This window comes from Rhinatrema bivittatum, chromosome 3, assembly GCF_901001135.1.
Source record: "Rhinatrema bivittatum chromosome 3, aRhiBiv1.1, whole genome shotgun sequence".
Classification (NCBI taxonomy): domain Eukaryota; kingdom Metazoa; phylum Chordata; class Amphibia; order Gymnophiona; family Rhinatrematidae; genus Rhinatrema; species Rhinatrema bivittatum.
In genome coordinates this window covers 140,974,020-140,991,491 of record NC_042617.1, presented here as the reverse complement: position 1 = coordinate 140,991,491, position 17,472 = coordinate 140,974,020, and the positions used below count along the sequence as shown (strand labels likewise).

General features: G+C 46.3%; 1 protein-coding gene across 4 annotated transcripts in view; it reads right to left on the bottom strand.

Moving 5' to 3' along the window:
• RALGAPA2 (Ral GTPase activating protein catalytic alpha subunit 2) overlaps positions 1-17,472 on the bottom strand; it is a 1,327,630-nt gene that overhangs the window by 859,452 nt on the left and 450,706 nt on the right. For all 4 annotated transcript variants that reach the window (XM_029593760.1, XM_029593759.1, XM_029593761.1 and 1 more), the window contains one exon: positions 14,722-14,819. In XM_029593760.1, coding sequence (XP_029449620.1) covers positions 14,722-14,819 — 98 coding nt within the window. The remainder of the gene's footprint in view (positions 1-14,721; positions 14,820-17,472) is intronic.

The window sequence follows — 17,472 nt, the reverse complement described above, 5'->3', positions numbered from 1 at the left end:
TATATAAACAGTATAAATTAAAAACAGACAACACACCAGGAAAATAAAACTACTAAAATGAACAGAAAACATACATGGTCCGGCACAAGTACGGTACTTCTGCCAACAAACAGAATACATAAATAGACAAACCAAAATAAATACTCATAAAACAGAGGACAAATACTTCATGAGCATAACCAAACCCAATAAATCAGATTTGGTACACAAACAAGTTCAAAAAGATCATCAGAACTAGTGACAATGGTCATTAGAAATAACTGAAGTTAAATAGAAACATAGAAACATAGAAATGACGGCAGAAGAGGACCAAACGGCCCATCCAGTCTCCCAGCAAGCTTCACACTTTTTATTTCTCATACTTATCTGTTTCTCTTGGCTCTTAGTAACGTTTTGGTTCTATTTCCCTTCCACCCCCACCATTAATTTAGAGAGCAGTGTTGGAACTGCATCTAAGTGAAATATCTAGCTTAATTAGTTAGGGGTAGTGACCGCCGCAATAAGCAAGCTACACCCATGCTTGTTTACCCAGACTATGTAATTCAGTACTTGTTGATTGTTGTCTGTATATAGATCCACTATTTTTTTCATTCCCCCTGCCGTTGAAGCAGAGAGTTATGCTGGATATGTATTGAAAGTGAAGTAGCAGACTTTCTCCCCTGCCATTGAAGCAGAGAGCTATGCTGGATATGCGCGAAGTAGCGGTCTTTCTCCCCTGCCGTTGAAGCAGAGAGCTCTGCTGGTTATGCGTGAAGTAGCGGTCTTTCTCCCCTGCCGTTGAAGCAGAGAGCTATGCTGGATATGCGTGAAGTAGTGGTCTTTCTCCCCTGCCGTTGAAGCAGAGAGCTATGCTGGTTATGCGTGAAGTAGCGGTCTTTCTCCCCTGCCGTTGAAGCAGACAGCTATGCTGGATATGCGTGAAGTATCAGGCTTATTTGGTTTGGGGTAGTAACCGCCGTAACAAGCAAGCTACTCCCCACTTTTTTGTGAATGCAAATCCTTTTTTCCACATTTCCTCTTACCGTTGAAGCTTAGAGCAATCTTGGGCTCTTAGAGCAATATTGGAGTCGCATTAACCGTGTGTATGTTTATTGAATAAGGGTATTATCTCCAGGTAGCAGCCGTCATTCCCGTGAGCCACCCACTCTTCATTCACGTCCTCTAGACTTTATGGATCCATAGTGTTTATCCCACGCCCCTTTGAAGTCCTTCACAGTTCTGGTCTTCACCACTTCCTCCGGAAGGGCATTCCAGGCATCCACCACCTTCTCCGTGAAGAAATACTTCCTGACATTGGTTCTGAGTCTTCCTCCCCGGAGCTTCAAATCGTGACCTCTGGTTCTGTTGATTTTTTTTCCAGATGGAAAAGGTTTGTCGTTGTCTTTGGATCATTAAAACCTTTCAAGTATCTGAAAGTCTGTATCATATCACCTCTGCTCCTCCTTTCCTCCAGGGTGTACATATTTTGATTCTTCAATCTCTCCTCATCAGTCATTTGATGAAGACCCTCCACCTTTTTGGTCGCCCTTCTCTGGACCACCTCCATCTGAACTGAACACAGTACTCCAGGTGAGGCCTCACCAAGGACCTGTACAAAGGGATAATCACTTCCCTTTTCTTACTCGATATTCCTCTCTCTATGCAGCCCAGCATTCTTTTGGCTTTAGCTATCGCCTTGTCACATTGTTTCGCCGACTTCAGATCATTAGACACCATCACCCCAAGGTCTCTCTCCTGCTCTGTGCACATCAGCCTTTCTCCCCCCATCGAATACAGTTCATTCGGATTTCCACTCCCCATATGCATGACTCTGCACTTCTTGGTATTGAATCTCAGCTGCCATATCTTTGACCACTCTTCCAGCTTCCTCAAATCATGTCTCATTCTCTACACTCCTTCCGGCGTGTCCACTCTGTTACAGATCTTATTGTCATCCACAAAAGACAAACCTTACCTTCTATCCCATCCGCAATGTCGCTCACAAAGATATTCAACAGGACCGGTCCCAACATCGATCCTTGCGGTACACAGCTTAAAACCGCTCTCTCTTCAGAGAGAGTTCCATTTACCATCACACATTGTCTTCTGTCCGTCAACCAGTTTTCAATCCAGGCCACCACCTCGGCACTCACTCCTAAGCTTCTCATTTTATTCACCAGTCTCCTATGCAGGACCGTATCAAAAGCTTTGCTGAAATCCAAGTAGATGACAACGAGTGCACTTCCTTGATCCAATTCCTTAGTTACCCAGTCAAAAAAGTCAATCATGTTTGTCTGGCAGGATCTTCCCCTGGTGAATCCATGCTGCCTCTCGTCCAGCAATTCTCCCAACTGTAGATAGTTCACTATTCTATCTTTCAACAGTGACTCCATTACTTTTCCCACCACCGAAGTGAGGCTAACTAGTCTGTAGTTACCAGCCTCTTCTCTGTTCTCACTCTTGTGAAGCAGGACCACCACCGCTCTTCTACAATCACTCGGCACCACTCCCGTTTCTAGGGATCTATTGAACAGGTCACACAACGGACCCGAAATCACATCTCTGAGCTCCCTCAGTATCCCGGGATGAACCTCATCAGGCCCCATGGCTTTGACCACTTTCAGTTTCCCCAGCTCTTACCATACATTCTCTACTGTAAATAGAGTTACATCTACTCCACTCCCCTCCAGTTTCTTGTTAACTAGCGACGGTCCTTCTCCAGGGTCTTCTTTAGTGAACACAGAACTGAAGTATTTGTTTAATATTTCTGCCATTTCTTCGTCTCTCTCCACATATTGATCCTTTCCACCTTTCAATTTCACTATACCACTTTGAACTTTTCTCTTTTCACTGATATATCTGAAAAATGTTTTGTCACCTCTCTTTACTTCCTTGGCAATCCTCTCTTCCGCTTGACTTTTTGCTGTCTTAATTTCTTAGTCTCCCTCAGTTCTACCACATATTCTTCTTTGTGCTCCTCCCTTTGGGATCTTTTATATTTCTTGAACGCTGTTCTTTTGGCCTTTATTTTGTCAGCCATCTCCTTTGAGAACCAGATAGGTTTCATTTTTCTTCTGCTCTTCTTTACTTTTCTAACATATAGATTAGTTGCCTTGTTAACTGCTCCTTTTAGATTGGTCCACTGTTGATCCACATCTCTCTCGTTCTCCCAGCCTTTTAGTTCTTCTTCCAGGTACTTCCCCATTTCATCAAAGTCCGTGTTTTTGAACTGCAAAACTTGGGTCTTTGTGCTTCTTTTCCATATCCTTTTTGTGATATTAAACCATACCGTTTGATGATCACTGCTGCTGAGGTGGGCACCCACCTGGACATCAGAGACATTATCTCCATTAGTGAGCACTAAGTCGAGTATAGCTCCTTCTCTTGTGGGTTCCATTACCATTTGTTTGAACAAAGCTACTTGCAGGGCATCCACTATTTCTCTACTATTATTAAATTCTGCAGATGGGATTCTCCAGTCTACATCTGGCATATTAAAGTCTCCAACGATCACCACTTCTCCCTTCTTTCCTATCTTTTGGATGTCTTCAACCAGATCTCTGTCCAGCTCTTCCTTTTGGTTTGGAGGCCTGTAAACCACTCCAATAAAAATGGATGCCCCATCTTTTTTTAGGTCGGCCCATAGTACTTCTTCATTGCCCCATCTTCCTTGCAGCTCAGATGCTTGGATATTGTTTCTGACATAAAGAGCCACTCCTTCCCCTTTGCAATCCTCATGCCCACCAGTCATCCAACTAGCTATATTCCTTCATCGAAACATGACCTTGGTAAAAAGCTTGGATGGGCTATTGATTTATCATAAAAGAAATCCTCTCTAGCCTAGGCAGAAACTTTGGATGACTAATGCTAATATGCTTAGGCCTGGGGCTCCACACTCGGCATCCTGAAATGACTACAACAGAAAAAGCTACCATCCAGATACTTTAGCCAACAGGAGACTAGAGGCTCAAAATGAGCTTTAATCAGCTGAGCTAATGCCACATTGTGATTCCATGACATTGTGGGTGACTTGATAGGAGTCTACAAATGCAGCAAGCCCTACATAAATCTTACAACTAAAGGGCCGGATATTAAAAAGGTTACGCGTGGAGCAGCCTGGGAGGGAACGGGGGAAGGCAGCGCAATTGTGAACCCCCTTGCGTGCGCCGACCCAGGATTTTATAACATGTTATAAAATCGGGTGTACATGTGCGCGTGCCAGGTAGCACGCGCACATGTACTCCTGCCCGCAACCTTTTAAAATCTACCCTAAAGGCTGTATAGAAATTTGTATTCCTTCTACATGATGGTGACGTACCAGTTGCATTGAAATGTACCCTAACAGGCTTAGTTTGGAGACCAGGCTACAAGATACTTACAAATGTTCAAGCAGGGATCTAGGGCTTTTCCGTCACACCAAACAGCAAACCTTCCCTTACTTACAATCATAAGACTTTCCACTGAATACCTTTCCAGAAGCACTTAAGACATTGAATTGGACATATCATGGAACACAACTTTCCTCTCAACATCCAAGCCATGAGAGCAAGCGATTGGAGACTGGGGTGAAGTATAATTTCTTGTTTCTATATCATGTAAAACTTCCAAGCAATTAGATTCCTGATGGGTCAGAAACCAAAGTTGGCTAGATTAAGAGGATCATAGCCCCCTAGCTCTCATGTTTTACTAAGTTTTTTGCCACCAGAGATATTCAAGGATAGGCAGAGAGAATGTTGAGATTACTTACCTGACAATCTCCTTTTCCTTAGTGTAGACAGATGGACTCAGAACAAGTGGGTATAGTGTGCTCGTGCTAGCAGTTGGAGACGGATCTGACGTCAGCACGGGTACATATACCCCCACAGGAAGTGAAGCAATTCAGTAATCTTCCTTGCAAAGCTGTTATGGCTATATGAGTACTGACCGGTCGATTAATTAAACAGGATTACCCTGACCGATTGATAGTAGCTGGAGACCGCCAGGATTCTCAACCGGAAGGCGTCGACACCCAGCAAGGTGGATGCCCTTTGTAGTGAAACATGGCTTACCTTGAGCCTGTGAAATCCCATGAATATTGGCAGCCGGGTGGGCTGCTGAGCCATCTGTCTACACTAAGGAAAAGGAGATTATCAGGTAAGTAATCTCAAAATTTCCTTGCGTGTAGCCAGATGGACTCAGAACAAGTGGGATGTACAAAAGCTACTCCTGGACTGGGCGGGAGGCTGCCCGAGGTCCGTGCAGGATTGCCCTCGTGAATGCGGTGTCCTCCCTGGCCTGCACATCCAGACGGTAGAATCTGGAGAAGATATGGAGGGAGGACCACGTCGCCGCCTTACAGATCTCAGCAGGTGACAGCATCCGAGTTTCTGCCCAAGAAGCCGCTTGCGCTCTGGTAGAGTGAGCCTTGACCTGTAGAGGTGGTGATTTTCCAGAGTCTACGTAGGCCGCCTTGATAACTTCTTTGACCCAGCGGGCGATAGTTGCCCGTGAGGCCGCTTCCCCTTGCTTCTTCCCGCTGTGTAGAACGAACAGATGGTCCGTCTTTCGTATTGCTTTGGACACTTCCAGGTATCTGGACAGTAGCCTGCCGATGTCGAGATGGCGTAGAATTCGACCTTCTTCCGACTTCTTCAAACCTTCTGTGGTAGGTAAAGAGATGGTTTGGTTGAGGTGGAAGTGTGAGACTACTTGGGGTAAGAAGGAAGGAACCGTGCGAAAATGGATGGCTTCTGGCGTGATTCGGAGAAACGGATCACGGCAAGACAGTGCTTGTAGCTCTGAGACGCGGCGTGCGGAGCAAACAGCCAGCAGGAACACCATCTTCAAGGTTAACAAACGGAGGGACAGGCCTCGAAGTGGACGGAAGGCGTGTCCCGCTAGAAAGTCCAAAACTAGGTTGAGGTTCCACAGAGGTATGGGCCACTTCAGTGGCGGACGAATGTGTTTGACTCCTTCAGGAAACGTGAAACGTCTGGGTGTATGGCGATGCTATTGCCGTCACTCCGTGGACCGTAGCAGGAAAGTGCTGCCACGTGAACCTTGATGGAATTGAGGGACAGACCCTTCTGAAGACCATCTTGCAGGAAGTCCAAAATGATAGGAATCTTAGCAGCATGTGGATTGGTGCTATGAGCTTCGCACCAAGCTTCAAATACTCTCCAGATCCTTATATAAGTTAGTGATGTGGAGAACTTGCGTGCTCTGAGGAGTGTATCTATTACCGGTCCTGAATATCCTCATGTCTTCAGTCTAGCCCTCTCAATGGCCAGACCGTAAGAGAGAATTGAGCCGGTTCCTCGTGGAGTATGGGACCTTGTCGCAGCAGGTCCCTGTGCGGAGGCAGAGGTAGTGGAGCCCCTGCCAGTAATCTTCTCATGTCTGCGTACCAAGGTCTTCTTGGCCAGTCCGGGGCCACTAGAAGAACTAGGCCTCTGTGCCACTGAATCCTGTGTATAATGGCGCCCAGCAGGGGACATGGCGGAAAAGCGTACAGCAGGATCCCCTGGGGCCATGGTTGTACCAATGCATCGATCCCCTGAGACAGAGGATCCCGCCTGCGGCTGAAATATCTGGATACTTGAGCGTTGGACCTGTCCGCTAGTAGGTCCATGCCCGGGGTCCCCCACCGATTCACAATCATCTGGAACGCTGTGGGTGACATTTGCCAATCCCCGAGATGTAGACTTTCTCTGCTGAGGAAGTCCGCCGCGGTGTTGTCCTTCCCGGCAATGTGGACGGCGGAGATGTCCTGGAGATTTGCTTCTGCCCAAGTCATCAGGGGAGCTATTTCTAGGGATACCTGTTGGCTTCTGGTTCCGCCCTGTCGGTTGATGTATGCCACCATGGTGGCGTTGTCTGACATCACTCTGACTGCTCGGTGTCGCAGTCTGTGGGTAAACCGCAGGCACGCTAGTCTGACTGCCCGTGCCTCTAGTCGGTTGATGTTCCATCCCGACTCTTTTCTGCTCCACCGCCCTTGGGCGGTGAGTCCTTCACAATGTGCTCCCCAGCCGCTCAGGCTGGCGTCTGTTGTGAGCAGGGTCCAGGTCGGAGAGGACATCCTGGACCCCCGGCTCATGTGGCTTTGCTGCAGCCACCATCGCAGCTGATTCCGTACCCTGGCTGGTAGAGGTAGGTGTACGGTGTAAGTTTGTGATCGCGGGCTCCACCGGGATAGGAGGGCGTGTTGTAACGGCCTCATATGCGCCCGTGCCCATGGTATCACCTCCAGAGTGGATGCCATCAGGCCGAGGACTTGTAGGTAATCCCAAGCTGTGGGCCGGACGGCGCGCAGCAGGGCCTGCAGAAGATTCTTGAGCTTTTCTCTTCTTTTGGGAGTCAGGCTGACTCTGTCTGCCTGAGTGTCGAATAGGACTCCTAGGTAGTCCCTCGACTGAGACGGCTGTAGAAAACTCTTGCTTAAGTTTACTACCCATCCTAGGCTCTCTAGGAGAGCAATCACTCGGCTGGTTGCCCAATGGCTCTCTTCTGGCAATTTTGCCCTGATCAACCAATCGTCCAGGTAGGGATGGACGAGAATTCCCTCCTTCCTTAGGGCCGCTGCCACTACTACTATGACCTTGGTAAAGATCCGTGGTGCTGTGGCTAACCCGAAGGGTAACGCCTGAAACTGAAAGTGTTGGTCCAAGACTGTGAAACGTAGGTAGCGCTGATGATCCCGATGGATTGGGATATGCAGGTAGGCTTCTGACAGATCTAGGGATGTGAGAAACTCCCCTGGCTGTACTGAATTTTTGACAGATCGCAGAGTTTCCATGCGAAAGCTGGGTACCCGTAGGTAGCAGTTGACTGACTTGAGGTCCAGGACGGGCCGGAAAGTGCCCTCCTTCTTGGGCACTATGAAATAAATGGAATAATGCCCAGAATTTATCTCCCCTGCAGGTACTGGAATTATGGCTTTGAGGGAGAGAAGCCTCTGTAAGGTAACATCTAGCGCTGTCCTCTTGAGGGGTGAACAAGGAGATTCCACAAACTTGTCTGGCGGGAGCCGAAGAAAGTCCAGGTAGTACCCCTCTCGAATGATGGTGAGGACCCACTGGTCCGAGGTAATCTCGGCCCACCTGCGGTAAAAGAGGGTCAGCCTGCCCCCTATGGCTGCTACCCCCGGATGGGCCGGCTGATTGTCATTGTGGGGTACGGCCGGGGCCGGAACCCGAGCCGGCTCTCCTCTTATTGTGCTTAGGCAGAAAAGACTGGTTCCTGGCTTGCGACCGAGGTGCCTGGTAGCGAGTCCCATAAGGATTGAAGCGCTGAGAGGTTCTACCTCTGGGTGATCTTGAAGACGGGCGCTGCCTCCTACGTGGCCTGTCTTCTGGTAGGCGAGGTAAAGGAGAGGTGCCCCATCTATTGGCCAGCTTCTCCAGGTCGCTGCCGAACAGGAGAGATCCCTCGAAGGGCATTCTTGTGAGATGTGTCTTGGAAGAGGAGTCGGCCGACCAGTTACGTAGCCAGAGCTGCCTCCTGGCTGCCACTGAGGATGACACTCGCTTGGCTGCCGTACGGACGAGGTCGGAGGCTGCGTCAGTAAGGAATGAGAGAGCTGATTCCATCCCTTCTCCCGGGGCGTTGTTCCGAGCCTGAGATAAGCAGGAACGCGTCACCACCGTGCAGCAAGTCGCAATTCGTAGGGACATGGCTGCCACCTCAAAGGCCTGCTTCAGGATGGCGTCCATATGCCGGTCATGTGTATCCTTGAGGGCCGTCCCTCCTTCCACCGGGATGGTGTTGCACTTCACAATTGCACTGACTATGGCGTCTACCTGAGGGCACGCCAACATGTCCTTAGTTGCCGGGGCTAAGGGGTACATGCCAGCCAAGGCCCGACCCCCCTTGAATGGAGCCTCTGGGAAAGAAGCGCCGCATGGTCCGATAAGGTTCTACCCCCGAGGGAAGCTCTCCCTCCTCGGCGGGCTCATCTTCTTCTGCCGGGTAGTCTGAATCCCCATAATTGGGGCTATCACGTGTAGAGTAGCCGCGCCTAGGTCGCGAGGGTCCAGGGGCCGGGTCATTCTGGATGTACGGACCCAGTCGGGGAGCTGACTGCATCGTCACAAAGGTATGAATCCCTTTGAATAATTCCACCCAGGAGATCGAAGCCATATCTGGCCGCATGGGAACCAGGCCCCCCTGGTTCACTGGCTGCTCCCCGCTGCTTGCTGGCTCCGGAGTGTTCCCTGAGGAACCGGCAAGAACGCTGGGCTGTGACCGGCCCTGGCCCGGGACTCCCAGGGCCTCTTCACATTGGGCGCATAGGGAGTCTGCATCCTCATTCTGTGTGGCCCTGAGGTTGCATGCAGAGCAGAGATTGATGCCTGATTCTGGAGGTGCCGGCACTGCCGAAGCTTGGTCACTCTTATGCTCCATGCCGCCGGTGAACTCAATAAGAGTCTGCGCTGTGCGCGAAAAGCAGGCGCCTGAAACCAGCGCTCAGCAACGTGCGCCTAACAATGTGCGCCTATAAACGGGCGCCTAAGAACTTGCGCCTATGACCGGGCACCAACAATGTGCGCCTATGAACGGGCGCCTATCTATGAACGTGCGCCTAGTGCCGTGCGCGTAGCAACGGACGCCTATCGCCGTGCGCGTAGCAACAGACGCCTATCGCCGTGCGCATAGCAATAGGCGGGACGCTTCAGGTAGAAGATGATGGCGAGCAGGCAGACGAAATGGCGGCCTACTGAACTGGCCGCCCCAGAGGCACACTCTGCTTCTCCTCAGATCCTCGGAGACCAACAAGTAAATATATATACGCCTTACCTTGTCTTCGGTGCTTCCCGGCTGCAACCCGGGCGGTCTCCGGCTGCGGGGGGAGAGGGTGAGTACCTTCACAGCCGCGCTCGAGGAGGTGCACTCGCTGCCTCTAGGCCGTGCCCGAACTCGGCTCGCTCGGGGGCCAAGTCCACGCCGGGACCGAGGCTGCCTCTAGGCCGCGCCCAAGCCCTTCTCGCTCGGGGGCTGGGTCCCTGCCGCGAGTCGGCCACCGGACCGAGGCACTTACCTCCAAGGGACCACGGAAATCACCTCGGGAAACTCAACTGGGGGAGGGACCGACTGGTATCACCGCAGGAGTGCGGGGCTCGCCGTTAGTAGATGTCGTCTAGGAATTTAGTCGTTAGAATTTGGAAGAACGCTCAGAGAGCGTGAAGGAGCTCCAAACTGCTTTGGAGACGGAAATTACTGAATTGCTTCACTTCCTGTGGGGGTATATGTACCCGTGCTGACGTCAGATCCGTCTCCAACTGCTAGCACGAGCACACTATACCCACTTGTTCTGAGTCCATCTGGCTACACGCTAGGAAAGTCCCTTTTTCCAGTAAAGGATTAAAGCTGGTACCTTCCTGTTTTGAGTTGCTGCAAACAGATCTTAGCAGTTCTCCACAGAAAGAAAATGCTATTTACCACATGCTCAGAGACCATTCGTTAAAGTCTAGCTAGTGACTCAGTATGACTGCCATCCCTGCCAAATTTATTCATTCCAGTTTATAGCCCCATCTAGCCACAGAATTTTTCAAGGCATGGAACAATTAACTGCCAACACATAGAATATAATTGACAGATTTATAAACAAACATAATAAAACAAAAGACAACATATAATATAAAAATTAATAATGGTATAATGAAGTATAATGGACAACCATAAAAAATAAGCAGAATACAAATTCATAGGATTATTAAAACCAAATCAATCATACATAAAAAAATGAAATTAGCAACAAAGTCAGTATCAGAAAAATAAATATTGCTCCATATCCCATTATTGTGAACAAGCTCCATGGTATACTATTTAGGAGTACTTAACATTTCAATAAGCAATTAAACTATATATTTTTTAAAAGGCCATCACATGTGGAAAAACTCTGTGGACAAAATTCCGAGAGAAAACCACACCATCTTGTAATCATAATCCAATTATTTTGCTTTTTATATCTATGCCACACTATTCAAAATTTTAAAGTGCTTACAAATTGTTGTGCCTCCTCTTTCTGCAAAAATGAGAATTCAAGCTGAGAAGTATAAATGAACATCCAAGCTGGCAGTGCTGACTCAGCATTTATACTTTTGAAAGTGAGTCCAGAAATTCATTAAAGTACCCACAGATCAGAAAAGCTTTATACTTCCCTTAATCAAAATGTCAGTCTGCACTCTTTTTTTTTCTTTTTATACAGAGTATTTTGGAGCAGGTTCACATAAGTGGGCCATTATATTACTAGCAGATTGGAATTTGATTTTTGTTGTGGATTATTGCTCCATATTATGTTATAACAAGCAACACCTAGACCAACTATAACCCCAGTCATAGCTAATAAATAAAACAAATACATACAGCAGGGAGTTATCATCAAAACAGTAAATCAAGGGTCTAATAAAAGCCAACTGCAACAGCCAGATCTTAAGTCAACCAACTAAAAGGGTCAGAGAGAGGAGTGTTGGGGGGATGGGGAAGATGGATAAAGAGAAAGAAAAAAAATTAGACACTGCTTACGGATATTTTCTTCAATCTTTATTTCAAAGCTGTATCAAATTTTATTCAATCTTAAATACAATTATATTAGTGTGCAAATTTCAGCCCTGAAATAAAGAGTGAAGAAAAACTGCAATACAGTTTTGAAATAAAGACTGAAGAACTTATCAATAAGCTTTGTCTATTTTAGTGTTTCTTCTTTCTTCCTTCGTTCACCCTCTCCCGCTCTCTAAGAAGAGCTCCAAGGGGAACACCCATAACCTGGTACAGAGGACAGCCACCGATGAGGCCCTGTTTAAAAAGTTTGCCCACCTCTGTCCTAATGAGTCTGACTGTGTGTTTGGAAAAATAGTTAAATGAAGCACAGTTGTGATTTAAGTGGGACAAGTATTTTTAGCATCTTGCTCTTAGATAATGCTGGAATCACTCCTTAAACACGCTCCATAAGTTTCCTTTGCCACATCCAGTGTTGTTGACATTGGATAAATAACTGCAGGTCATTAAGAAATGAACCTCATGCATAATTTAATGAGACAGATAATGCATTTCATGCCATGGAGATGGGCCTACATTAAACTCTCATTAGCCTGACACTATTAGGACTCCTAAGAAACTCCCATATAACTATTCAATACAATCTCCTTAACAGATTCTGAATGGGTAATTGACCCCAAAGTTTACATTTAATCTACATAAGGTTATTCATCTTACCTACTTAAAAAACTTTAGGGTCAGCACATATAATAAGACAGGGGTCGGGAACCCATGGCTCGCGAGCCAGATATGGCTCTTTTGAGGGCTGCATCTGGCTCGCAGACAAGTGTCGCCATACTTCGCGGTTCCCCGCTGACCCAGCTGCTCCCCGGTCCTCCGCCGCCCGGGCTTAAAATGCTGTCAGCCCGGGCGGAACGCGGCAGGACAGCTGGAGTCAGCGGCACCGGCGTGCTCTCTTCTCCCCCCCCCCCCCCCCCCCCGCGGCCCGGAAGAGGAAGTGGAGAGCATCGGGTGCCTGCGCGGGAAGAAGAGACCACACTAGCGTGGTCTCTTCTTCCGCGCAGGCACCCGATGCTCACCACTTCCTCTTCCGGGCCGCGGGGGGGGAGGAGAAGAGAGCACGCCGACTGGAGTCATCCGGGAGCCTGCGCGGGAGTCATCGGGTGTCAGCCGGGTGCCAGCGCTGGAGTTATCGGGTGCCTGCGCGGGTCTTCCCGCGCAGGCACCCGATGCTCTCCACTTCCTCTTCCGGGCCGCGGGAAGAAGAGAGCACGCCGGTGCTCTCTTCTTCCCGCGGCCCGGAAGAGGAAGTGGAGAGCATCGGGTGCCTGCGCGGGAAGATCCGCGCAGGCACGCTAGTGTCCGATGGGAAGAAGACGGCAGCGCGGCTCGGAGGAAAATGAAAATCTTCAACCGCGGCCGATGGGACTCCGCCTTCGCCTCCGCGAGGGCTGAAAATGAAGGAGGTTAGCGTTGGGAGGTGGCTGCTGCTGCCGCGAGTTCCCGGGGGGGGGGGGGGGGGAGGGGGAGAGAGAGAGTGAATGAATGAGCGAGCAAGCATGTGTGTTTGAGATCCTGTGTGTGTGAGTGAGAGATTGCATGTATGTGAATGATTGAGAGCCTGTATATGTGAAAGAGAGTATGTCTGTGATTGAGATCCTGCCTGTGAGAGAGAGAGCATGAATGTAAGTTTACCATTGGGAACCTGTATGTGTAAGTTTGTAATTGAAAACCTGTTTGTTTGAAAGAGTATGTGTGTATGATTGAGATCCTTTGTGTGTGAGAGAGATCATGTGTATGTATGATTAAGAGCCTGTGTGTATAAGTAAGAGAGAGATCATGTGTGTCTGTGTCTGATTGACAGCTGGTTTAGGTGATGGAGCATGTGAGTATGTGATTGAGAGCCTGTGTTTAAATGAGAGAGAGAGACCATGTGTGTCTGTGTGATTGAGAGCTGATTTAGGTGAGGGAGCATGTGAGTATGTGATTGAGAGCCTGTGTTTAAATGAGAGAGAGAGACCATGTGTGTATGTGTGTGATTGAGAGCTGATTTAGGTGAGGGAGCATGTGAGTATGTGATTGAGAGCCTGTGTGTAAATGAGAGAAAGAGGGGACATGTTTGTAAGCATGTGAATGAGAGTCTGTGTGTGAGAGAAAAAGACAACATGTATTTATGTGATTGAAAGCCTGTGTGTGTGTAAGCGTGAAAAGATAGACAGCATGTGTGTAAATGTGTAATTAAGAGCCTATATAAGTGAGAGAGAAAAAACATTTGTATATGTGAGTGACTGAGAGCATGTGTGTATAGGTGTGTCATTGAGAGCCAGTGTGAGAGAGAGCGCTGTATGTGACTGAGAGAGGAGAAAGTTCCAAGCAAACCACCCCACCTCCTGCTAATTCAGAACAATCTCAGGACACCTGGATATCAAACGTTCCCAGGTATGCAGAGCAAAAAAATTTTTGTATCCTTATTATTTTTCATTACTGGATCTTTGTGTCTGCTATTTTGAAATATTTTGTTGGTATCTGGAAATGTTTTATATGAGTTTTTAATTATTGGATATTCCACTCATCAGCTGTTTCGAAATATGTTCTTTTTGTTAGTACAGTTTTACTGCTGATGATTTTATATTTCTTGATTTGTTTTATAAGGATGTGTGATGTTTCTTTTTTCCTTTGTTACACTGCATACAGAGACTCTGGCTTGTTGCAGTTTCCAATTCAGTTTTTGTCTGCATGCTTCTTGTTATGCGTTTTGGTCTCTTTATTCTATGTTAGGTGAGGGACAGCACGTGATTCAGGTGAGGTTTTCTGCTGGCGTGTAGTTTCTGTGTAGGACTCTATAGCAGCCTGACTTGGTCCGTTTTCCTAATAGGAGATGTATTGGTGTCTTAAGGCCTGGTGTAATATTTTCAGAGACTTATTGTACTTTAAAAGTGTGATCTTACATAAAATGCACACATTTACTTGTATTTAGTTTTAAACATATTGTATGGCTCTCATGGAATTACATTTTAAAATATGTGGCGTTTATGGCTCTCTCAGCCAAAAAGGTTCCTGACCCCTGTAATAAGATATCATGACCTGTCATGCAGATACCCCAAAGATAAAACATACAAACAGCACTTATTTAAATGATCACTATGCTACACATCATGCACACTTTAAGATGTACATGCAAGAATGATGTGTCAAAACCATCTTTAAAATGACAGAACAAAACAAACATCAGATGAAACTGAATATGAAAAATCATCATCTTACCACAGGGCTTTCACTATCTTTCTTCAGAGAGGCCATGTCCTCTTTCTCAGACTTGGAGTTGGAAGATTCTAAATTCTGAGGATTTTCCATCTTCTGATCTTCAAAATATATATAATAAAAAGATTTTAAAATGCACAGCAAAGAAGACCATAGCTTAGACAACATATGAAGATAATATTTCTAAAGGCTCTCTATAAGCACACATAAAAAACCCCAACACTAAATATGTAGCCATATCTGGAATGGAACAAAAGCAGCATCTACATACAGGTACAATGTATTGAAGTGACAGAATCAGAGAGAAAAATTAAGGAAACCATAAAATTTGGAAGAGGTTAGATAAAGGGGGCGTTACAATAACTTATTCACAGCAGAATGAGCAATTAGTAATACTGAGATTTGAAATTTGGAATACCAAGCTTCAGAATCACATTATACAGTGGTAAACAGATTTATAGATGTGTGTGTGTGTGTGTGTCTGTGTTTATGTATATAGCTATAGAGATAGAGATATACATACACACAAACACACAGTACTAGGTGCTGGGAAAGTGAAATTGCTTACCTGTAACAGGTATTCTCTGTGGTCAGTAAAACAAACCAGCCACACAAGTGGGTGACATCACCGCACAATGCCAAACCGGAGCATGCTCTCTCTCAGAGCCCAGAAAAACTGAAAAGTCTTTATGCATGGGAGTTCCTGCACTGCTGCCACTGTGAAATCCCCACAGACTAATACCTCAACTCTTTGGGGAGGCGGGTGGGATTGTGGAGCTTTTGTCCTACAGTCCACAGAAAACAACTGTTACAGAGAAGCAACTTCACTTTTTCCATGGACAAGCAGGACAAATTCAGCAAACAACTGGTGAACCCCAAGTTGAGAGGTGCAATGAAATTAATGTATCCCTTTTCAGTAGAGAATAATTGCAATCCAATAAATGGAAGTTGAGAGGCATAGCTGAGGATTAGTTAAAGGCTTTTTTTTTGGGGGGGGGGGGGGGTGTTTTTATCTTTTTTTAACACGGCTTGCCCAAAATTACTATCTGTACAGTGGTACCTTTTAAAAGCATGATTGGAAGATCAAGTTACTGCTTTGCAGACATCTGGTATTGAAAATGAATGGAGATGAGCTATGGATTTTGGTTACTCTATTTAATGTGCTTTAATTTTGGCAGTTATTTGATGACCTGTAAATATGTAACAAATTAAAATGCAACTTGAGAGCCATGCAAAGTTTGCTTCTTTGCTGACAAACCTTGTGTTGGTGTATCATGGAGACAAATAATTGAGGTGATTTTCTGGATTTTCTTTTCTTTCTGAATAAAAAGGTAAGGCTCTTCTGCAATCCAAGGAATTAAGTTTATATTCTGCCTTCGAAGTGAGATGTTTTGCAAAGAAAACTGGCAAAATGGATTAGTGTCTCATTTCCAACTGAAGGTCCAATAAAGCAAATCGGAAGGCGGTCCCACGTAGTCCCTTTGTTGTTTTTTTTGTCATTTCCAACTGAACCATTTTCTGTAGAAATGTATCCTACTTTTGAAAATCTTCAAGTATGCAGAGTGAATTACTAAAGCTTGGAACTCACTTAATGTATGAGCTGATGTAGCAGCTATTAGGAACAAAATCTTTCAAGATAGAAATCTGAGATCCACATTAGACAGAAGCTGGAAAATGAGATTAATTAAAACATTGAGTACTATATTCAGCTTGTACTGAGAAAAAGGGTCTTAAACTGGAAGGCGTAACCACAGTCTGTTTATGGACCTTGTTACCGTGGGATGTTGTGAAATTAATTTACCTTTCACTAGTACTTAAATTTAATCTTACAGAATTCAATTTCAATCCAGCTTCTGAGAGGCTAAGAAGTTATTAGGTACTTCTGAAATATATTAAAGGGTTGTGTATTGTTGTTTGTACATCAAGTATAGAACCTTTTTCATTTAAAGTCATACAGGGAGATTCACTCGAAAGAGGCCCCAAATATTCTGTTGCAACTTCCGTTAGGATGAAGCAATCTGAACCAAAAAAATACACTACATACAACTTGACATATGTGTAATCTTTTGCATTACGTGCGATGCTGGAAGTGTAGCCATTTTCCGCCAGACATTTCAACGCGGAGCTCCATGCGAACATATCGGGGGGAATAGCAGCAATTTCACATTGTATGTTTTCCTTCAAATCTTCCACAGTGTGAGGATTGTTCAGATAGACTTTTCCTTTGAGCATACCCCAAAGGAAGAAGTCTGATGGTTTCAGAACAGGCGACTGTGGTGGCCAAAGCCCCTTTGAAATTACCCTGTTGCCGACAAAGGACTCAATTTCTGCTATGATCTTTGCTGATGTGCGACACTATTCGCCGTCTCATGAACGGAGGTTGAACATCGCTACGGCTGCCTGGCGCCTACCTCATCGCTCCGATGTGGGGGCATCCCAGCTTGTTTGAAGCTCCATTCACTGAGGAGCATATTGAACGTTGTTTCATTCAGATTGCTTCGTCCTAGTGAGAGTTATTGCAGAATATTTGGGACCTCTTTCGAGTAAATCTCCCTGTATGATTTTCTAGTGGATGGTTTCTGTGCTGCTAGTAACACTTCTCTTACTTTTGAAGGGTAACTTCTGTATTGCCTGGCTTTCAATATCCAAGCTATAAACAGCCAGGATTTGCAGATTAGGCTGGAGAAGAGCATCATCATTCTGAGTCAATATTAGAAATATTCAAATACTTATGGGAGGAGCTATTGCTAACCT